This window comes from Juglans regia, chromosome 9, assembly GCF_001411555.2.
Source record: "Juglans regia cultivar Chandler chromosome 9, Walnut 2.0, whole genome shotgun sequence".
Lineage (NCBI taxonomy): Eukaryota > Viridiplantae > Streptophyta > Magnoliopsida > Fagales > Juglandaceae > Juglans > Juglans regia.
In genome coordinates, this window is record NC_049909.1 from 18,610,106 (window position 1) to 18,635,107 (window position 25,002).

Consider the following 25,002-nt stretch of genomic DNA (forward strand, 5'->3'; position numbering starts at 1 on the left):
TGATTATCTATTTTTTTTCCCTTCATTTCAATGTTTGTTTATTTTTTATTGTGTTTTCTGAGTATATGGATTTTTGGTAATGGGTTTTCTGGGTTTTCCTTCATTTTCATTTTGGTGCCTCCTCTACCTGCTGTAAAAAATTTGAAGACTCAAAACTTGGGACCAAGTCAGCTGGAAGCCAGATCCCAAAAAACAAGGAACCAAATGCAACCTCCAATTGACATATGTCCTAGAATATTGTCTGTTGATGAAGATAGAAAGTCTATGTCGCTGGCTCTGAAAAGAGTATTCAGTTTGCGAGAAAAGCTCCTTCTCAAGATCTGTCAAAATTAGCTAAGCTACCAATGGAAGATTTAAGAATGGAAGCAGAAAATACAAATCAAGTTGGCAACTGAAAACCCAAACGAGCAAGAAGACAAATATCCAGAGGACCCCAAGCTCTATTTCAATGTTTTTGTTTGGATTTTTTCTTTCTCATTTCGGTTTCGCGCGAGCATGGTCTTTTGTCTTTTATATATTATTTGACGTGGCCTCAGCGACTCTGCACCGTTTGCATGAACCGACTGTACGTAGAAGAATTGTATTATTATATACTATAATATATATTATAATTGGAAAAATGGGACCAAATCGGACTCAAATCAATAAAATTGAAAGTATTGATTCAAAAATATAACCGGTGTGATATCGATTCTTCAAATCTTAAAATCAATATATACCAATTTAATTTTAAAATATATTCAAAATCGGATGAAATTGGACCATACACCACCTACATAATTATCATTTTGGAGATGTGGGTCTTGTGCGGCGACATCAGGGATTTTCACTTGAGTTTTATTATATATAAGCAAGTTTGTGTACCAATTTACGTATTAATATTATTATTTTTATATTTTAAATTTAAATTAATATTATTTTTAATAAAATTTACTTTCTAACTAATTATTTTAAATAAACGTGCGTATTAATGGGTAAAATGGCCTGTGATTATATTTTTCCTTTTCACTTTCACCGCGAAATCAGTTAAAGAGAGGGGTTTAGAAATTAGGACTCCCATTTCCTTTCCTCGCTTGCGACAGTAAGAGTCTAATAGATCTGTCTGTCAACATGTCCACCACCACCCCCGAGGAACCTGAATTGCAGAACGGAGTTCAGCCAGAACCAGAATTGAAAACAGACTTAGAACTGGAACCCGAACCTGAATCATCGGAGCCTGAACCAGAAATAGAACCGGCGGTATCGGATTCCGTGCCGGAGCCTAAACTTGAGTCACCGGTGGCAGTCGATGCAGATCTTCAGCCCGAAGAACTCAAACAAAACTCGCTCCAATCTGATGAGGCCGATGACTCTGCAGCGAACGCACCCGCCCAACGTGAGCTGCGAAAAGACGAAGGAAGCCGAACTTTCACGATGAGGGAATTACTTGGTGGGTTGAAAGGCGACGAGCCAGATGAGAGCGGTCCAGATGCCCCCTCACCTTACAGGTCAGCCAGTCTACCTTTCCGCATCCAACTAATAACATTTTCTAGATCTAATTAACACCAAAGCATGCTTGAGTAACATATTTCTTGGTTGAATATAGCTCATAGGATGCGAGACGATGGGCCACGATGCATCAAATCTTACTGAAAATTAGTTTACTTTATGTAGAATCAATGAAGTTATCTCTAAGCCATGTATATAAATTCATGATCTGAATTATGTATCCAACAGTCAAGAGTGATTTGATTCTAGTCGCTGACAGAATTATTTCTAGTCGTTTTTATATATCATCAGAATCTGGAATTTGGTGGATAATTTTTCCCGTGTTTTGATTCACTTGCTTTCGCGGTTGCTCCACTGAGATTAGTCTTTGCCCGGCATATTTGATTGTAGCTGCCATTTTATAGAAGTGCATGTGTGCACTCTCTATATCCTATTGAATTTGATATGACATAACATTGCTGCTTGCAATGGCAGACGTCGTTGGGTAAAAATTTGATTCCAACCGTTTCTGTTGATGCTTAGATGTTGCCTAGCCGCATTAGACTTTGTGGCTTTCCTCATTATTCAACTTTTATGCCTAATTCTATAGGCTTATCTGTTCATATCTTAAAAGCATCGAAGCTGAACTAAAATTTTTCTGAAAGGTGATTCTGCTGGTAGGAGTAATAGCCAAACTACCCATCAATTACCAGGGTAACAATTATTTCTTATTAGGCTGTTTGCTTCTTTATTTTCACACATCGTTTTTATATTATCCATCCTAATATCCTTCTCTAACTTATATATTATCACGAGTAAGAATAACTATCTGTAATTTTCTTTTACAAAAACTTTGCTTTTTACCATGTGCTTCTCAATTGTTTAGTCAAGAAAGTCCACAACAACATGTAGACCAAAACAATGCTGCTATGGACTTAATCAATAGTGTTACGGGTGTAGATGAGGAAGGTCGGTCTCGCCAACGGATCCTTACATTTGCTGCCAGGAGGTATCATCATCCTATCCTTCATAATTATCAACTTTGCCAGTATTGTCTGTTTTGTTCCTTTCTTTTACTCTTAACAAAATCTTAATGTTGTGTTATGAACCACTTTCTTAGACTTGTAAGTTTATTAAAATACAAGATTGTAAGCTCTTTTAGAGTCCTGTTCCAATTTTTACTATATTCAAATTTTGTAGGTATGCTTCTGCCATAGACAGAAACCCAGAAGATTATGACGCACTATACAACTGGGCATTGGTTCTTCAGGTCTGAAATACTGTCTCATTTGATTCTCACAATATTAACATATGTGAATTTTATTTTTCTTTCACTCTACTAAAACTGCAATCAACTTGCTTTGGTGTTGACCTGCTTAACTGGTTGTCCGGATTTTAGGCATGATCATAATGTATTTCAAGAGTGTGTTTGAAGTACACCTTATCATAAGAAAAAGCATTTTCCTGTAGTGTGAAATTTTGATATGACGAATTCCTGCAAAGGAGAACACTGCTCAACATCATACACCAAAAACTTATGTGTAGAATGGAATGAGTTTAAGTGCTTAATATTTGATATATTGCCCTTTCATCCCATGATTACGTAAAAAGGCTTCAGTTTCTGTATTTGTTTGGATCGAATCAGTTTGTGTGATATTTAAGCACATTCTATTTACTCTAGAGGCACTGTAGTGTATTTTTTAAGTGAATTTTATTTCGTCTCATGATCCTTTGTCACTTGGCATGCAGGAAAGTGCAGATAATGTTAGCCAAGATTCTCCTTCACCTTCTAAGGATGCTTTGCTTGAGGAAGCCTGTAGGAAGTATGATGAGGCTACCCATCTTTGCCCAACACTTCATGATGTATGGACACAACTCACTATAGCTGTCAATCTTATTAAGTCTAATGGTTGATACAAATTCTTAGAAGTAAAAATTAGCTGGAAGCTTGATAGCTTCCTTGAACACCTATGCCATCTTAGGCAACTAAGGGTGGGGAGGCAGGTTGGGGGGAGAGGATCTTTAAAGTTCTATGACTGTACTTATCCCATATTCTGTGGTATTTATAACCTTTGATCTGTGGTTGGTTATATTTTAAATGCCAAGGAATTTGCAATATGATTTTTCTCTATTCCTGGCAAAATATAAGGGCATCAACATTGCTAAAATGGAGCTCTTTAAATTCTCACCTAGCAGTTCATATTATCCATGATGTATGTATCCTGAAGAATCTGTATAACTTCCATTGATAATATATATTATGTGAAAGTAACATGTTATTCTTACTTGCAGGCTTTCTATAATTGGGCTATAGCGATATCTGATCGGGCGAAAATGCGTGGTCGTACAAAGGAGGCTGAAGAACTATGGAAGCAGGTTTTATCCCAACCTATCAGTAATCAGTGGCGATTGATTTTGACTTCCATAACTTTGAAATATTTACCACCTTTTGTAGTTTTTTGCCTGCAACTTTGGTGTCCAGACGATTTTTTGCAGCCATAAATGGATATAATAGTTGAAATGGTAGAGCCTTGTAGATATAAAACAATCTACTTTGTAGTATGTAGTGGTTTGCTCTGATGATTGGAGTAGCTGAACTTTTTGACATTAAAAGACAATAATTATGCTTGATGCAAGTTCCCTCTTCCCTATTTTCACTTTTATTGTCTACCATCTAGGGTTATACAATAGATATTATGCTCTTTGCATTGACAAGTAATCAAAGCTTTTTTCAGAGAATTATAGTGCTTAAACGGTGATTCTCTTAATCTGATTTTGCAGGCTACAAAGAACTATGAAAAAGCTGTCCAACTCAATTGGAACAGTCCGCAGGTATCTTAAAAGAAATTGTTGAGTTAATTTATGATTCCATATGGTGTACTCCAGCATCTTTATTGATACTCTTCCTTCTCTTTCCATTTCTCTCCCTTTGTTCTCCCTTTCAAAAACTTATTTTGATTCATCAAAGCACATAAAAAATCATTTACATTGCATTCATTGGTAATAAGTTCATTGAAATCTGTTTCAGGCACTTAATAACTGGGGACTTGCTCTTCAGGTATTTTTAGTTACATTAACATTTCCTAGGAAATTAGCTTCTCTTTCTTATTATTTATTCCTTGTTAAATAATTTTACTCTTACTTTTGTTCCTTAGGATTACTTCAACAGTTTTTCAAATACATCTATACTTGTGTTTATGCTGGGAAGTTTAATTAATTTATGCTTTTAATATGAAATTTAGGAACTCAGCGCAATTGTTCCTGTACGAGAAAAGCAAAGAATCGTAAGAGCTGCAATCAGTAAGGTACAAAATATATTTGAAAATATTAGAGTACTTGGAATCTTGGATAGCTGTATAGGAACAACCTGCAATGTGATTTTACCTATGAGACGTCCAAAGATTTTCAATATGTACTAGTCTTATGATACGTTTTAATGGTCTTTCAATGCAGTTCCGTGCAGCAATACGGTTGCAGTTTGACTTCCATCGAGCAATTTACAACCTTGGAACTGTTTTGGTCAGTTGGTAACTTATCCTTCCATATTTGAGACGTCCAATCTTCCAGTGGTAAATTTGTAAAAATGGTGTCATTATTTGCAGTATGGATTAGCAGAGGACACATTAAGAACTGGGGGATCAGTCAGTGCTAAAGAAGTCTCACCAAATGAGTTGTATAGCCAATCTGCTATATACATTGCAGCTGCCCACGCACTGAAATCAAATTATTCAGTACGTATGATTTTATTTTGTCTGTGACAATATTAGTTGTTTTACTAATGTAACAGAGTTTTGACTCCAATATAAACATGACCAATGAAATCTGAAGTGAAATTCAAAAGTCTCACAGTAAACATATTTTCCTTTGCCCTTACTTTCTGGTGTTTTATTGGTGCATACATTGATTTCATTTTCCACTTACTATTCTAATATGTTTTATAGGTTTACAGCAGTGCCTTGCGGCTGGTGCGTTCCATGGTTAGTTGCTATGAGATCAATCACTAGCTTTTATTTCTTTTCTTAATTTGTTCTGCGCTGGGGTGAGATACAGGCCTATGAATTCTGCACGTGATTTGTTATGGCTGGCAAGTGTATGTTCTGACCTTTAGGACCCTACATCAAGCATATTCTAAGTTTAGGCTGTAAAGACATTCTTGGGTGATAAGGCCTGGTTTGTTTTCACAAACCATCTCATCTCATCTAATCATTACAACTTTTTCAAACTCCCAAATAAAATACAAAAAACAATTTAATTTTTTCAAATTCTAAAACAAAAATAATATTAAAAAATAATATTATAACAATAGTTTATTCAATTTTCAACATTTCATCTCGTCTCATCTATGTAATCAAACAAGACCTTACAATATAACATTAACCGATTGTGTCTCCTATTTATAATGAGATATTTATACTATTTTCTAGAAGTAAAGTAAGAGGCCGTATCTTGGGAGCAAAATTAGTTTGATGCCGGGGTCGAAGAATAGGTTGGGAAGTGCAGCGGCTTCGGGCCCGCTATATGACAAAGGAATGGAAATTTCTATATACTGGGCTAGGGTTTGGATATATATGCTGTAATCCTAATTTTATTGAGTACAGTAAAAAATAGTCTCTCTGTGGACATAGGTCTAATGTCAAACCACATTAAATCGATGTGTTGATTCTTCCTTCTCTATTCTCAATTCACCATGTTTGCATTAGGTCCAGTATGGCTGCATCACAGAATTGTTTCGGTGGTAAAATTCGTTGCTGGAGCTAAATAATTTACCCTGCCTTAGTTTGGGAACTCCATCCCTAAACTTATTCAACATCACTTCAACTCAGACCACCACCCTTATCCCTTTTCTCTCTCTTTCTCCCCATAGTATGTCATTGCTTCTCTTCTTGATGTTGCGATTGATTATTTTTCACAATGGAATGATACATTTGGTGCCCAAATGAAATTTAGATGAGTCCCTCAGTTCAGATGATAGCAGGGCTCTGTGTATATGTTTCAATGATGCTAGTTGAGAGAATCACTGACAGAACTCAACTCTTGACAGCTACCTTTGCCTTATCTGAAAGTTGGGTACCTGACTGCACCACCTGTAGGAATACAAGTGGCACCTCATAATGATTGGAAGCGGTCGCAATTTGTTTTAAACCATGAAGGGCTTTATCAGGTATACTTTGATTTGTTTATATTTTAAAATAATAATATTGTCTATATAATGAAAATCATGCCTTGGTTTTGATAGGCTGGTAGCCGCTTGTGGCAAATTATAATTATTTATGTAGTGGCCTCGTTTGTTTTCGCAGATGAGATGAGATAAATTGAGATGAAAGTTGAAAGTTGAATAAAATATTGTTAGAATATATATTTTTAATATTATTTTTGTTTTGGGATTTTTTTCCGATCAAAAAAATTTTTTGTTCTGGGATTTGAAAAAGTTGAATTGTTTATTTTATTTGATGTGGGAATTTGAAAAAGTTGTAATGATTAGATGAGATGAGTTGAGAAGAGTTGTGAAAACAAAGGAGGCCAATCTTCTTTCTTTGTTGCCCCTCTCATCAGGTAAACAAAGTTGAGCAAAAACAAGTGCCACAAAGCCTCTCTGGAAGATCGGGAGATGTAGTGAATATTGACAAAAGAGCCATCAGAATTGATGTTCCAGATATAGTTTCTGTATCAGCATGTGCTGATCTGACTTTACCACCTGGTGCAGGACTCTGCATTGATACAATCAATGGGCCAGTTTTCATGGTAAGCATTATCTTATTTGTTCCAAAGAGATTTTTGTTGTCCTGCATTGTAAGTCCAAACCCAATAATTCTTAGTCAGACAGAGATCAATTCTCCATTTGCATTATGGCCTGGATCTTGATTCAAATGAAAAGAGGTGGATCAGTCTACTAGATTTTTGAATTTGGAAAGTCATAAATTTAATTTTTGCTCATTGATTCTTCAGGTTGCTGACTCCTGGGAATCCCTGGATGGATGGCTTGATGCAATCCGTCTAGTTTACACAATCTATGCACGTGGTAAGAGCGATGTTCTGGCAGGTATCATAACTAGCTGATCATTTTGTTATATTTATTGGCAGTGCTATGTTTTTGTTGAGTTGATTAACAATTTGTGTAATAAAATTTGAGATACATTTGAGAAGGCCTGAAGCTCGTCCACAATCCTTATTTCTTCCTCATCTTACCGGAGAACACGTCACTCACATCGCTAGTCTGTTCCTCTTTCTTCTCTCCTCAGTTTCTCCCTTAATTTTTCTTAATTTTGGTTGGGGGGAAACCAGGGGTTCTCGAGGTGTTCCAAAAACAATAACTATCATATGAAGGTTCAGACCACTAAAAAAAAAGAAAAAGAAAACCTATGTTATTCTCTATACATTCGGAAGTATGAGGTTCTATACAACTGTGGAGCAACAACCCATGTGTGCCTGACCAAGGGAATATAAAAGTACGCATGTAAAGAAGGTTTAGTCCAATAGGGCTGTGTTTTGTTTAAATTTCGCATCTTCCTGCCCCTCTCCCCGGGCAGCCCCAAAAATAGATAGGTGATGAGCCCGACCAGAACAACAGACAACAATACAAGGTGCATTCTTATTGATGATTGAGAATGGATACAGTTTGTTTTGCACTTCCATCTAGTTGATGTTCGTTTTTTTTCTTTTGGCAACCTGGCATTGAATAATCTCAGTCAGGATTACCTTGCCCATATAATGTTATTAGCCAAGTCCCCTGAGAAATTGTTCCTAGGAAGGCAAAAATTTCATGCAGATGGGAGGATTTACTTTGGCCAAAGCTAGAACAGCAGCAGGAAGTGTCCAAAGCCCTTCCCCACAAATTAATCCAGAAGCAATTGCAGAAACCATAAACTCAGCCTTCTTGGATTTGAGCTTGTGCGACACAAACACAATCAAACTCCCAATACACATATCAATTGCAAAGTATGCCCCAACTAGAAAGGCATGGCCATGACCATCGGAAGTGGCATATATTTTCCAACCTTCTGAGGAGACATCTCTCTCACTACATTGACTCCAATTGCAAAGGCGAAAAAGCCGTGGCAGATTTGTAGGCAATGGTTAGGGAGAGCAGAGAAACCTTGAACTCCTAGAATTGCCATGTTTCTGTAAATCAACGCAAAAGGAGCTTTGAACTCTCCATCTGGGTTTCCAACATCAAATGCCTTGTAGAATAGAAAGAAGCTAAGAGGAGTTGTCACACAGCCTAATGTTGTGCCAATGACTTGGCTCAAGAACATTGCTTTTGGGGAAGTGCAAGTCAAATAGGCTGTTTTGAAATCTTGCATCAGAATGCTAGCCACAGAAACAACACTCTTGATGAGACCACACCCAATGAGCGCAGCTACCATGGGCTCATCGCGGCCAGGACGAAGAGGGCAACTTTCGCATAATTATAGGACATGTTTATATCCGTGAGGCCAACTCCATAAGCATTGCAGAATGCTAGAGATGGAGCAATAATATAGGATGAGACTACATAGTACCATTTTAATTGAGGGAACATGAATGGGATCGCGATGGTGGAGATGATGGCGAAGAGGGCGTATCCCACGGTTGCAAGCCATATGGGAATGTTCTCTCCGATGATAAATTTGGTTCTGTTTCAAAACTTCAACGGGCTTCTCTTGGCCACCCACAACTACAGGGGACAAGAAGACCAAATGTTAAAAGTAAAATAACGTAAATTATTATCTTCTTCAACACCTACAAGACTTTATTTACTGGTTTTGAGGAATTACAATTACACTCTCCTTTTAGAATTGAAGTTATCTATTGTTTGTTAATATGAAAATAATTTATACAGTTTTAAGGTGTTCAAGTTTCGCGCATTCTTTTTTAAAAAAAATAGATAATCTGAGACTCACACGACAAAATTTATATTTTTTTATGATAGTCCCTACTTTTTTGAAAAAGGTGTAAAACTTGTACATCCCAAAAGTATATCTAGTTAATAAGATGTTGTCCACTTTTAGGTTGTTTGTTATACCCATTTCGAGGTCCCTATTCTTCAATTTGCCATGAATATTGATGATTGTGCATGCCAATTTCTTCGCGAAATTGTAAAGCCCATCACCTAGGATTAAAGCAATGGATAAGAAAACCTGCCAAGAAATTAGAGTGTAAATTGGCAACCATGGATAGCAGAAGTCACATGAATTTGAGAGAGAGCAAGACCTTATAACCAAATAAGCTCTTCATGTCGCTCTCTCTCAAACTCTGAGGGAACCAATCTCCTTTATGTCTACTAATAAGCGGCCACATTAATCCATGGGAAAGCACAGCTCCAAGAATCAAAGACAAATTTACGAGGTGGGAAACAATCATCCCAGCTCCAACATATGTCATGCTAAAATCGGAGTAGAATCTGCAAAATCCAATATTCAACTGAATAGGATGATCACTAACAGCAACATGTTGAGCTCAAAAGAAGCATAAAAGAAAGAAAATACACACGTTTGCTTCCATGCTTTCAATCCAAAAATTAGGAATTGTCCGAATCCACATTGCACTTTCCCAGTCCCACAAAAGAACCACTTGAACAAAACCCCAAAAGAAACTGACTGAAAAATATTTCATGAACCCCTGCACTTGTTTCCTGCAAAAAAATGTCTCCATGTCAATTTGAGGTTTGATCTTTATATGGTTTTTGTTGATAGAAAATTATGGATACTAAAATTAAGAGATGTGCAGTTACTTGGCCATCGTATCATTCTGATTGTGGAAACCATTAATGAGAACCGCAGTTGCCAAGCCACTTGGATAAGTTTACTTGAGGTCTAAAATCATTATCTGCAAAATGAAAAATGATTCTTATACTACTGATAATTTGGCAGAAATTCATCATGGCTTTCTTGTTTTCACCGATAAGATAAGATGAGATGAGATGAAGTTAAAAGTTAAATAAAATATTATTAAAATATATATTTTTAATATTATTTTTGTTTTGAATTTTGAAAAAGTTGAATTTTTTATTTTATTTTGTGTGAGAATTTAGAAAAATTGTAATGATTAGATGAGATGAGAGGAATTATGAAAACAAATGAGGTAATTGCTCAAACATAGTAAAATGTTCTTGCAATTTTTGAAGAAAATAATGTCAAAGATAGTAGAGACCATGGAATATATGTACCTTCCTCAAAGGAATTAAGGCAAAAAGGCCAACAAAGGATACTAAATAGAGGTAGCCAGTCGTCCAACCAAGTCCAGGTTCCTTAACACTCTTTGGGGAGTTCCCCTCATTGTTGACCCCACCCAACTCATATGTCTTCTTGTTCAATGCCAAAAGATAAGAACCAAATCCACCTGCAGTTCATCAAACGAGAAACAGAAGTGCTAGATTAGATCAAAGTTCTTGAAATAAGGAAAGAAAAAGGGGAAAAAGTAGAGAATTTGATATGCAAAATTCGAGATATTAAAGCTTCAAACCTCCAGTAGCAATGCTATAGCAAGCAAATGCACCAAGTTTGTATCATGGTATTCTCTTGGCGAGTGAATGGCTTTGACACAAAACCACTCTTTTCGAGCACCTTTAACCATGTTCGGATAAATAAGAAGCCAAGAAGAGCAGCAGAGACATTTAGGTTAGGAACGACCCCGGTTGTGAGGGTCAGCTTCATGGCTATCACACTGTACATACTTCCAATCATAACGCTCACCAGAATTCCCCTCACTGTTATCTGCTTTGTCCATGGCTGGAATCTCCTCGTGTTCATCAGCTGGAAATCCCACTTCTTCTCCTTCTCCCTCAATCTCTTTCTTTTCTTTTGCTCCTAATTCCATGCTCATGGCTCCTAAAGAAATCTTCTAAAAATTTTCTATGTTAGAAGAAATTTCAGCTTGAAAATGCTATATAAATCCCAACTAGTTGGCGAAAAAAGGATATGAGAAAATTTTTGGACCGTGCATGAAACTTTGAATCAAACTTTAATAATGAGAAGAGGAAGACAGATTTATAAGAAAAAAATCTCACCGTCTCCATGTAGGGGTGGCAATATGTGACACGACCCGTTAACCCAACACGAACACGACACGATAAAAGTGGGTTAGAGTTTAGCCTTAACGGGTTCGGGTCAAAACGGGTTGACCCGTTAAGACACGATTGCTTAACGGGTCACTAACGGGTCAACCCGTTATAACCCGTTATGACCCGTTAAAAAAATTAAATTTACCTTTATACCCTTAGACCTAAAGGGTAGGGAGGACGTTCCACTTCCTTCTTCAAGTTCTAAATTTGTTTAGATCTGTGTTTTTAATTTTTTATTATATTTGAGATTGTAATATTAATATATATACATTGTATGTTTTGTCTATTACATTTGGGATGTAATTTTAATAATGAATATTATTACAAATTGTGTGGATCATATTTGTTTGGATTGTAATTTTAGACTTGTAGTTAGTTTTTTATTTTTTATAGATATTATTTATATTTAAATATTTATATAAAAATCAATTAAGTCAAACGGGTCGTGTCGTGTCGTATCGTGTATGTCCAACCCATTAACATAAACGGGTTGAAACGGAACGGGTCGTGTCGTGTTATGTCGTGTCAATTTATTTCTTATTCATTAACGGGTCATAACGGGTCGTGTCGTGTCAACCCGTTATCTTATCGTGTCGTGTTCGGGTTTGGAATTTTGACACGAAATCCTTAACGGGTCGTGTTCGTGTTGACCCGTTAAGTGTAATGTACATACATTGACACGACACGAACACGACCCGTTAACACGATTTGACACCCTTATCTCCATGTGTACACTCACCTGGGTAGTTCAGTTCTTCTAGATTCAATAATGGTTGGTGGAGTACTGCAGAACTATCATGCAAAAAGAGATCTCACAAAAATAAATTTATAAATTAACGTAATTTCATATAATATATTAAATATATTTTATAATAAAAATAATTTTACAATATAATGTATTATATTAAATCACGTCAGTTTATAAATTTATTTTTTATAAAAAAAAAATGATAGTACGACTCTTAAATATGTCCACCAAATATACTCACTTATTTTTTTTTAATGATTAAGAAAATGATTATTAATAAATTTATATTTATAATTTATTTTTTTAATGATTACAAATATTTTAAAAATACTTAAAAATTTCATTTCCACAAGCGTGCATGTTTGAGTGCATCCTATCATTGTCGTTTATGGAATCTCTCTACAGAAAAAATAGTAACGATGGGTACGTCGCGAATAAGAATTCTCGAAAACAAGTGGTTTTGAGGTGAAGCACGTGCACAAATACTCGCAACTGTGATCATGGGACTTTCATCATGTACGATTTTTGACACCACTTCTCTTTTATCGGTGGTAAGATGATCTTTGTGGGGAGCCATTCCCGTTAGATTTCATTGCTACACAGGAAACTAGCACTTTTTGACACGAAAGACAAATTGTCACCATCGAATATTAATTTGAGGCTAAAATTGGAAAATCTTCATCCAATTTCAAAAGAAATTGTCACATTATTTATTTTTTCGTCCATCATAATAATAAGTGGTCCATATATCATGATATCAAACTGTTCAAGCCTTTGCAGATTGTATTTCCACTTATAATTCTTGGTCAGGACAAAACATCAATCATAGAAAATCCTCTCTTCATTTCAGTGCAAATAGTGGTCCCGACTTCATCAATGATGTAAAAAGCCACTTTGATTTCAGAATTTCACCTCCAAACACCAAATATTTGGGTTTACCCCTTGCATTTGGTGCTGATAAAAAGAAATTCCTCACTGATCTTATTGGAAAAATCAATACCAAACTCCAAGGTTGGAAGACAAAAATTCTTTCTCAGGCCTCTAAAACTGTTCTCATTAGATCAGTGGCAAGTTCTCTTCCTTCATATGTTATGTCAACTTGTCTCTTATCTAAGAATATGGCCAGTAAAATTGACTCTCAATTGAGGAGATTTTGGTGGGGATATGATGAAAACCAAAAAAAGAAATACATCACAAAATCCTGGAAATCCATTTGTCTCCCCAAATCCATGGGAGGGTTGGGTTTAAAACAATCTTTCATGTTCAATTCTGCCCTTATTTCTAAGCTTGCTTGGACCTTCATAAATGGAACCACCAGTCTCTGGAAAGAAGTCCTTTCTAAGAAATATCTAAGATCAAAATCTTTTTTCGAGGTAACCCCCAAATCAATAGACTCTAGATTTTGGAGAAGTCTCCTTCTCCAAAGAGACTTCCTAAAATCTAGCTCTTGCTATCAGATCAACAATGGTGCCTCTATCAAAGTATGGATTGATCCTTGGATCCCCTCCCTTCCAAGCAAGAGTCCTCAAATTCATCCAAACAACACTCTTGAAAACCATTCTCTGACTGTATCTGAACTTATATTAGAAGAGCCAAGGCGTTGGAACATCCTTCTCCTAAACACTCTCTTCTCTGAAAATACAAGCAGAGAAATCCAAAAAATTCCCTTAGCTAATCACAATTTTCAGCACACTCCTGACAAGATCATCTGGATCCATCATGCCTCAGGAAAATTCTCCGTCAAATCTGCATATGCAGCCTTGGTTAATCAGACTGGTCTCCCTTCTAATAACTCTCAACACATCAATTGGAAATCTATCTGGAAAATGAAGATTCAAGATAGATTAAAACTTTTCCTTTGGAAAATCAGTCATGACATCATTCCAACAAAAGTCAAAATTAACAATGTTATCCCTCTTGATGAAGATCAAATTTGTTGTCCTCTCTGTAAAACTGAGCCTGAGAACATCTCCCATCTGTTTTTTAATTGCATCTTCTCTAGAGTAATGTGGAGACATTCAAAATGGCCAATTGATTCATCCCTGTTTGCTAATCAACCGATCTCTAACTGGATTAGTACAATTATTAATCCTGTCTCTAGCCTAAAAATTCCTGCTGAAGAGGAACATGAATTCTAGATTTTCGCATCTGTAGCAATGGATCAAATTTGGTTCACAAGAAACAAGTTAGAACATGAAAAGGTCTCCTCCTCAGTCTCCGAATATATGGATACTGTTCATAAAACCTCTCAACATCATCTTAGAGCATGGTCAGAACGAGAACATCAGATTGAGGAAAATGAAGTAAGACAACCAGCAGGTTATCAACTCATCACTTTTGATGTAGCCACAAGAAATGAAGGTTCTATCCTTGCTGCACTCTGTTGGGCAGAAAATGGTGAGCTGATTTTTGCAAAAACTGATCTAATAAGCAAGGTTAGTTCAAATGTTGGAGAAGCATCAGCAGCTTTAATGGCTGTAAAGGAAGCAGAAAAGTTGCAGTTAGAAAAAATAATCTTGGAAGGTGATTCTAAAGTCACTATTCAAGCAATCTCCAATGCATCAGAAATACAAGATTGGACCATGAGCCCTCTTATCAACGACATCAGATACAAGCTTGAGTCATTCAAAGATTGGAAGGCTAGGAAGATTCATCGATCCAAAAATCGATGTGCACATAATCTAGCGCAATGGGCAGCAGAAGTGCAAGCCTTTGACAATATCCCACTAATCCAAATTCCTCCATCGCTGCTACAATTTCACAGTGGAAAGGATCCTCCTAATTAGCTTGTATTTGTATTTTATAATTTCCAGTTTCTTAAGACTATAATGTATGCACTTTTATCGTTTAATGAAATCTTGCTTTAAAAAAAAAAAAACGATCATATCATAATAAAATGGTAATTGCAACTTCAGCGCTATCTCAAACTCATCTTCCTGTGTGCAATTCTCATGAAGTACTAGATCATGTTTCAAAGGACCCTACTAACCATCATTTCTAAACTGCATGTATGATATAAATAAGATGAAAAATTATATTCATCATTCTCATACCATACATCACATATAATTTTTTTTTTCCTTATCAAATATTTGGTGTATAGACGATGAGTAAAAGAATTCAATTAATTTGGGAGAAATAAAACTAAAAAAATCATTAAAAAATTCTAAATAAATAAAAATAAATATGATATGTGATGTATGAGATGATGAGTACCAAACCTCAAATAAGATGCATTGTATGAATATTACATCTAAAATGCTTTTGAGTACTATTTTGCTTTGTATCAAGCATTTTTTTTAGTTAGAAAATGATACTTATACAACTTTTTACACGATCTTAATTTAAAGGAAAATATTATAGACACAAAATGATTCCACACACTAATGTGGCACACTGTGAGCGTGCCATGTCTCCTCTTTTTTTTTTTCATCCTCTTGTGCGTCTCCCCTCCCTTCCTCCCCCTTTCCTGCATGGCAGCTCACTAGCTTGCCGTGCATGGGAGCTCCCATCCCGCCGCTAGACGGTGTCACTTGGACCGTTGGTGGCTTCTGCTAGCCCAGAGGTGGTCATCGACCACCATGGCAGCCATGGGGAGGCGGAGGCAGAGAGGAAAACGGAGAGGAGGGGAGAGGAGACACACGGGAGAGGCGCTGCCTCGAGGGGAGGGGAGACGATGGCGGCTTCTGCCGGCCCTAAGGTGGTCCCCGATCACTATGGCGGCCACAGAGAAGGCAGAGGCAGGCGAAGACGCCCAGGAAGGGGAGACACACAGGGAGGGGGAAAAAGAAAGAAGAAAAACAAAAGTGGGTAGACGTGGCCATATTAGTGTGTGAGATCCCTTTGTGTCTGTAACAGCCCTCTAATTTAAATGAGAAATATTTTTATAAAATAATTTATAAAAGTAGCATTATTTTTTAAAAATATCTTCAATTTATTTAAAACCTAGTTATATAAAAATTATTAAAATAATCTTACGTGATTGGCTGAGAGGTAATTTAAATGGGATTTAGTAGTAAGTCCCACATTACTTAAAGATGACTATTGTATTGCATTGGCCTCCTATATAAAGGTTGGTCTAGGAGGTCAAGGCAATCCAAAATCTAACTTTAATGAGTTTAAGTTCTTTTTATATTTATAAATTTTAATTTATTATTTAAATTATATTATAATTTGGGTTTAAAAAAAATATTTTTGGACCAATATTTTTTTTAAAACACAATGTGTTGGCCTAGGCAGGAGGCGGGGCGGATGGGATTTTTTCCGCATGGTGCGGGGGAGGGTACCCCCCGCCCCACACCATGTAGGTATCACCCCTAAATCTCTGCAATTCAAGGGTCATCTTCAGTCTGGAAAATTTCTCCTATCTCTGAAGACAAAGCTCTTATCATGTCCTCTCATACAGGATGGTGTTTTAAAAAAATGTATCGATGTCAAAATCAATTTGCGTATTCTGTGGCGCAATGCGCTACAACCAATGAAGTGATTGGTCGCATACCAATAGTTATTTTACCTTATAATAATGTACTTATTGATAGTAGAAATAACCCTCATGATGATAGTATTGTAATTTAAAACTTCTTATTTATAAATATGCAAGCTTGATTAGGGAAAAAAAAAATTATCCACCATGCAAAGAGATAATGCTTGACTGAAAGTAAATGCTTTTACTACGTATGTACCCATACACTGTAATGGACTTCACGATAATGCTTTAGGTGTCATTTGGATGTAGAGTTGAAATAAAGCGAATTGAGATGAAAATTAAAAATTAAATAAAATATTATTAGAATATTAGTTTTTAATATTATTATTATTTTAAGATTTGAAAAAATTAAATTTTTATTATATTTTGTGTAAAAATTTAAAAAAATTATAATAATAAGATAAAATACTTCTTATATCCAAATCCTGCCAACCAAATCAAGTAATTACGTACCATATTAAAGTCAACAAGTTCATCATTTTCAATAATTAAGGACCTTTTTTTTTTTTGTTTTTTTTCAACCATTGCATGCACACTCACATTAACACATCAGCTAGAGCAATGGTACCGATCTTGCATTGATTTTTACAAACACATTTTAGGAGTGGATCGCATGGTGGGGCGGGCAATCCCACTCCGTCCATGTGAGGGCAGGTCCCCTCACCCCGCATCTAGGGCCCTTAGCGGGGGCGGGTGGCGAGGAGGGCCCATTCCCATCCCGCATTTCTCCCGCCTCGCCCCCGCTTACATTTATATATATATATTATATACATATATATATAAACATAAATATATATTTATATTTTACAAATTGTGTATATATAAATATATATTACAATATGTTAGACTTGTTTACAAAATATGCTAACAAATTTAAAAATTACATAGTTTTTAAATTATAGACATATTTACAAAATTTAAATTTATAATTTGGGTCTAAAAATATATTTTTAATTACTTTTGCACTTAGAAATGCCCCGCACCCCCCAATGCAGACCATTTTAGTAAAATTGTCCATTAGAGATATTAATCCACATTAAATTGTCCATCTTAAAGTTAAAATAATAATATGATATTAGATATTTTACTAATAATTTTTTAATTTTTAAAAAAATTTTTGTAAATACACTCAATATATTAATTAATAATTTAATTTTTACTTAAAATTATTATTTTCTAACAAATTTTTTCCTCAACCTAATTATCCAACAAATACATTTTACCAACCCTTCTCACACCCAACTTACATATACAATTTTTGCCTAACCGTTCTTAGAGTAAAATATTATTTTGGAGATAAACAGTAGCTGGCCAAATTTGGAGAAAAAAATGACTTTATTGTAGCTCAAAAGTAGACCCTTAAAATTTTGACTACTCCAATACAGACTATTTTAGTAAAGTGTAGCTCAACCAAATGGCCACTTGGAAAATTGAATTAGGCCCGACCAAATGCCATTGATTTGGTTTAGCTGTTAAGGCCATTTATCCTAACTTTACTTAATAGAATGATAACACAAGATGATTAAATATACATTGTTGATATTAGAAGAGAAAAATTATATATATTTATAAAGAAATTTTTTTTTAAAAAAAAAAGTGTTTATAAAATCACCTAGGGAAAATAGATGATACGCATAAATTGATCAATATGTTTGAGAATCAGCCAAATGCTGAAAGGAACCAAAATATATTTATAAGGGAAAAAATAAATATAAAAATAAATATATATATATATATATATATATATATATATATATACACGTAGCTTCGCTTCCTTTGTTTGTTGTTCATGGTCCTTTGTTTTGTTGGAACTCAAAACAAGTACTCTCATGTTGGTTTGTCACGCGAGGCACAAAAAATGACAAGTTCCATACATTGGACGTGCCCAATGACCTCATTTACCTTCAAGACAAAGACAATATAAACAAATATCTATTCCCACTTTAGTGCTACAAAATAATTTATAAATATATATATAGAAATGAAAAATGGCTCAATTCATGTACCTCCCCAACAACCAAACGTACACCATGTCATTTCTCCAACAATATATTCCCATTATATCTTTTAGAGAAATGATACTTGCAGTCGTGAGCGTGCAGTCGCCTTCAAAAAAGTGAATAAATAAGGGACCCACATGAAAAGAAATTAATTTTTTAATAGTGGACCCCACTCTTTTTCAAAGCGACTGCACGGCGTTTGCGCATTCCACGACTGTATGTAGCATTACTCTTTTTTTTTTTATAGAATTTATTGTCAATGTTTTAGGGTCTATATTAAAAATACAGTGTTTAAATCTTATAATCTTAATTCTCTCGGATATAGATTCTTCGATTTCAATAAATATCATAAAATTTATGCATTATGTTTATTTTTGTGTAATGAATTGCAACATGATAACTATAAATATATATATATATATTATTGGCCCAAAATTCATAGTAGTATGTATTTAAATTTATTCCCTTGGAAACTCATTGGAGAATTTCCTATTCCATACTGCATGCCCAAATGGTATTTAAATTCTTTTAGGAAAATTAACAGACTTAAAACAAGAAAAACGAATATAATAACAAAATGAAATTGATTTGTACAAATCTAGGGTGCAAGTTTTGGATCCTTTGAAAAGAAGTACTATAATCCATTATAAATAAATAAACAATTTATATAGCTTTAGAGTACTATACAAGTTTTAGACTATACAAATTTCACTCATTTGATTTGAAAATGTAGAAAAAAAATCTGAAACCTATATAAAAAAAAAAAAAAAAAAAGAAAAATTGTTATAGACACAAAAAAATTATATAAAAATAAACTCATAAACTGACATAGTTTCACGTGATGCGTTAGATTTAACTTTATATTAAAAATAATTTTACAATCTGACGCACTACATCAAGTTATATTAATTTGTAAATTTATTTTTATGTAATTTTTATATAATCGTATATGACATTACTCCGTGAAAAAAAAAAAAAACCATTATTAAAAAGTTCACTTTTATGGGACCCATGCATCCACTCAGATCAAATGTCTTGGCCTGGTTTGCTTTCAAGTTCGGCTACGTTTGGATGTTGAACTGAGTTAAGTTGAGATGATAAAATATTATTATAATATTATTTTTTAATATTATTATTATTTTAATATTTAAAAATTTTGAATTGTTTATTATATTTTGTATTGAAATTTAAAAAAATTGTAATGATGAGTTGAGATAAATTGAGATGAATTTAAGAACTAAACGAAAGTGATAGTAATAATAAATGAGTAGGAATAGAACAAAAGAGAGGAAGTAATATAGAAAAGTTATATACAAGTCATCCCCCTCCCCCTTTTTTTTATTTCATTAATTTAATTTAATTTATTGATTAAAGAAAAGTTCCATAAAAACTCTCCCTTCCTTGAAATATCATGAGCAGTTTCCGTAGGTTGAACGCCAATATAGAATAACAGGAATATTTAAATAAGTTTGATTTTTTATCGAATCATAAAAATCAACTTTTTCAAAATTTTAAAAATCTTTTATTTTATTATTATAATTTTTTAAAATTTTTATATAAAATAAATAAATAATTTAATTTTTTTAAACTTTAATATAAAAATTATATTAATATTAAAAATATATTTTAATAATATTCTATTTAACATTTTAACTTTTAACTTCAATTCATCTCTTTCTTTAAACACCGGCTTTTCATATTGAATTGTGGAAAGTCGCATTCAGTCAAACTCGCAAATCCACGATGTACCGCAGTCCGCGTCGAACAGAATTTTGCGTGACGGGAAAGACGATGTATAGGTCAAACTCCCAAACTCCCTGGACAAAACATCGTCGTTGTTTTGTCCACGTCGGCATAGAGAAACCGCGTGCTTTCCCGCCCCTCGATTCAGATTTCAGACCCCGATTCCAAAACAAAGAGCTCCAACCTGCCATAGCCGCCCATAAATTCACAATTCATGAGAAACTCTCTCTCTCTCTACACACTATATTAGCCGTTTATTTTCTCTCTTCCTCATCAAGAAGATGTGTAGGTCGACTGACTTTCACGGTTATCGATCCGCCGGTCGAGATTCTCGCCTGAGAATCAGAGCGCTCTTCGTCCGGTTTTCGGGTCTAAATGATCAGAACCCGTTGCCCGAATCAATCACTCTGCTCTACCTCCCACGCATCAACGAGAACTCGCTCGTCGTCGACGGGTCGAACATAAAGCTTGATTCACCCGCGTTCGTCACTCTGCACCGGGTCGTTGCAGCGAAGACGAGGGAGGGGGAGGTGGTGTTCGGGAGCAGGGAGAGAGTTCGGGCTGGCGAAGGGGTGCAGTTCGAGGTGTACCTAAGAGAGGAGAAGGTTTTGAAGGGGATTTTCAGAAAAGAAGAGGGCGGCGAGTGGACATTGGAGTGCAAGTGCAAGATGGAAAGCGAGGTTTCAGTTTCGGAGGCGGAGGTTTGCGTGGCAGTGGAAGGGCACGTGGCGATGAAAGAGAGGGTGGATATGGCGGTGAGGAGAAGGAGCTGGAGGAGGAAGCATGACAGCAGGGTTTGTGGAGGGTTGGAGGAGATCCCAGAGGGAAGAGAGGAGGAGGAGGAGGAGGAGGATACTACTGAATCGGACGGCGGCTGCTGTTGTTCTTGTGGGGAAGAAATGGAGAATGGATCGGACGGTAGAGATGTTGGGGAAGGGGAGGACCGAGATGAAGAAGATAGTACGGATATGGCGATGGAGATGGAAGGAGTGAGATGGGCGGTTGATGTGGGGATTTGGGTAATGTGTTTGGGGGTTGGCTTCTTGGTTTCTAATGCTTCTCTGATCAACAACTTCAGACGCAGGAAAATACTTTGAGGCTCTTTTAATCGAAGTTTTACATTTTTTTAAAAAAAATCTCTGATCGGTAATTGTAAAAAGTCATGAGTTTATTTTGCAAAATTGAGAGAGACATAAACATGTCCATAAATTCTACAGAGTTAGCTAGCAACTCAACCATTGTGATACAATTTTTGTGGTGGTATACCGATTCCATCTTTATTTTTCGACTTTGATATTGTTCATATTTTAATAAAATTATATGTTTTTTTTATATATTAATAATATTTATTTTATATAACTATAACTTATATAGTTTTAAATACTAATGTGAACAGATGTACTTAAAATAATATACTTATATTATAATATAAATAGATTAAATTGACTAATAATAATTTAGTATGTGTAAATACCATACTATTACTACCATATAAAATTAATGTATAATAACATCTAATACTAATATATAATAACTAACGTATAATAACATTAAATACTAATATATTATGTATAAAGACAAATGTATAAATTTATAATACCATGTAATACTAATTTATAACAATAAAAGTTTAATAATATATACTAGTAATGTATTATAATCAATGTATAATAACATGTAACACTATGTTATCCAAAAAGAAATATGTAACACTAATGTATTAACATTAATGTATAATAGCATGTAATACTAAAATATAATAACATGTAATAGTAATGTATACTAATCAATCTATGAACATGTAATACTAATGTATAATAACATTTAATACTAAATCTAGTATATAACTAAAGTATAATAATATATAATAGTAATGTATAATAATCAATATATAATAATATGTGTACTGATTTATAATAGCACTATTGTGATAAAATATAATACTAAGTCTAGTATGTACTTAAATTATAAATAAGTTAGAGATTAATATAATAACTTGTAATCAAACACTATAGTATACGTCTATAATAGGAATAAGTTTTTTTTTTTATTGAATAATAGGAATAAGTTAAACATTAGTATAAAATATTATAATGTGTTAATATTTAATAATATGTAATACTATAGTATAATAACATGTAACTAGACACTAGTTAAATAGTAATTATACTAACAATTAAATTTAGTGATAAAAAGATTATAAAAGTCATAAATAAAAAATTTTTTGACTAAACAAAGATTAAAATTGGTTTAGGGTTTAATCTAGGGTTTAGAAAAAAAAAAAAAAGAAGGCCCAGAACGGGTTTAGGAGCCCAATAGAGCCGATACACTGCATCGGTGCAGCCTAGCTCACCCAAAATGGCCAAAGGCCTAAAACAGTCAAAACGGTGTCGTTTGACTCTGTTTAGGATCATTGGTCACAAAACGCCACACACAACACTGTTTTGGCTTATCTCCCTTATAAAGAAACTTTTCACTTCCCACTAACCAAAATGATACCCATGTTTGATTTCTTGACCATCCAAAATGGTACCCATGTTTGTGATTTTCATGTACTGATATGTCGTGTTGGTCTAAAAGTATTTTCTTTACTAATCTTGTCATATTTTTATTTTTAGGCATAACTTGAAAGTTGGAATGGAGCAGTCAATAGATTCTGTAACAATGAGACTTCTAGTAGAGCAGTCAACTAATCTTGTTACAATGGGACTTTCTTTTTTATTTTTTTCTAGTTTTTCGAAGCATGTATGTATGTTACTTGTTTTTATTTAATTGTATTTTTTGTTATGTTTTTAGTAAAATTGAAGTAAAAGTGAATTATTTAGTTTAAATTGTATTTTTTGAAAAAATTAAAATTTGAAAGTCCACATATATATTTTAAAAAAGTGGGTTAAATATGAAGTTAAAAAAAGTCCTAAAAAAATATCAAAATTTGACTCCGCTCTGACTAAGTCGGAGTCGAAGCGGAGGATGTGCATCTTAGAGTCGGAGTTGGAGGTTGAATTCAACCTCCAAAAAAATCGGAGGTAGGGCATACCAACTCCGACCTAGTCAGTGCTCAACCCTAATTATTAGTACTACGAATAAAGATAAACTTGTCACTGTATAGGATAATGATCCTTCTTGATACTTAAATCAGCTCGTTTTTTCTTATCACATAGTTAGCTAGATAATATAAATACCCACTGTCCAATGTGAATAATGACGTGTACAAATTCAATATTTACAAGTCTCGATCAAACTTTTTAGAAAAGAGTATGGAAAATTTATTTTTATACGAAGATCCTACTTTATTTTTATAAAAAGCTTGCATAAAATTTATATATTTAAATATATAATATTACTCATCCAATATTATCTTACATGGATTTTTTTTTTCTTAAAAAATACATCAAGATTGATGATGAACGCCAAATATGGTTCTTAGATTCATGTCTACATCGAATCAAGGACAGCACTACCTTTATGATAAGCTGATCGGCCCCATCCCTGTCTTGTTTTCACTATATATATGGACACAGTCACACAGCCCTCGTAGTGAAAATGGCGAATGTCGAGCGAAGAGACAAACGAACAAACCCGTAATCATCGTTGTGCTCCATCTTCCCAAGATGGACAATTCTTGCCGGTTGGTCAACCTTCCTTTCATGCTTTAATCCACTGTCAACCTGTCCTTAATTTTCTTTTGAAAGGTTATTTTAAATAAAAAACAGTAGGAAATTCAATAGAGATGATTTGAATAAATATTATTTTTATTTCATGTCATCTCATTTAATTATTATAATTTTTTTAAATTTTTATATAAAATATAATAAAAAATTTAACTTTTTTAAATTATAAAATAATATTAATATTAAAAAATAATATTTTATTTAACTTTTAAATAAATAATATCATAAATTTGCCTTCACTCAGTTTTACCGTTCATGTTTTTTAATTTTTAATTTTTAATAATTAAGAATGTGTGTATTTTTAAAAAAATATTTAAAAAATAAAAAAAAATGCACTAAAAGCCCCGATCAACTGTACATGATGGGCGGCCCTAGAATGGCATGAACAATGCCAAGTTATGGATTAACGGGTAATTAATTATAATGAGATCATTTCTGCAGGAGAGGACCAAAAAAGAACATTTTAGTTTTCCTTGTTTCCAATAAGACAACGCGTGATAAATCGAGCATATAATTTTTAGAGAAATAATTTCTACAGTTTTAAAATATATAAATGTCACATATTTTTATTAAAAAAAATTATCAAATTGTGTAAGACTTGCACACTATAAAATCGTATCTAGCACTACCTTAATTTTTATATACATAATAATAATAATAATAATAAATACTTGACTTAAAAAAAGAATTGATGAAAGAAACTTATAAAGAACTGAATATATCATATACATATACATATATATATATATATATATATATATATATATAGACACACACTTTAGAGTCTTAGACTGAAAAAGTAAGCAATCTAAATATTAAATAAAACAATCTGAACAATTAAAACATCT

At 34.0% G+C, this 25,002-nt stretch overlaps 2 protein-coding genes and 1 pseudogene across 2 annotated transcripts; 2 read left to right on the top strand and 1 right to left on the bottom strand.

The window, feature by feature from the left end:
- Positions 1–1,002: 1,002 nt before the first annotated feature.
- Positions 1,003–7,679, top strand: LOC108993777 (protein HLB1-like). Its single transcript, XM_018968797.2, has 14 exons — positions 1,003–1,487; positions 2,354–2,476; positions 2,668–2,737; positions 3,217–3,330; positions 3,760–3,843; positions 4,249–4,299; positions 4,496–4,525; positions 4,710–4,772; positions 4,921–4,986; positions 5,070–5,198; positions 5,409–5,444; positions 6,509–6,628; positions 7,021–7,209; positions 7,414–7,679. Exons 1-14 carry the CDS (start codon positions 1,111–1,113, stop codon positions 7,522–7,524), a joined length of 1,563 nt encoding a protein of 520 aa, XP_018824342.1. The 5' UTR covers positions 1,003–1,110; the 3' UTR covers positions 7,525–7,679.
- Positions 7,680–7,792: 113 nt separating this feature from the next.
- On the bottom strand, positions 7,793–11,262 carry LOC108993776 (annotated as a pseudogene).
- A 9,446-nt stretch (positions 11,263–20,708) lies between these two features.
- LOC108993749 lies at positions 20,709–21,763 on the top strand. The gene has a single exon (XM_018968761.2). The coding sequence runs from the start codon at positions 20,765–20,767 to the stop codon at positions 21,578–21,580; it is 816 nt and encodes a 271-aa protein (XP_018824306.2). The 5' UTR covers positions 20,709–20,764; the 3' UTR covers positions 21,581–21,763.
- Positions 21,764–25,002: the final 3,239 nt, after the last annotated feature.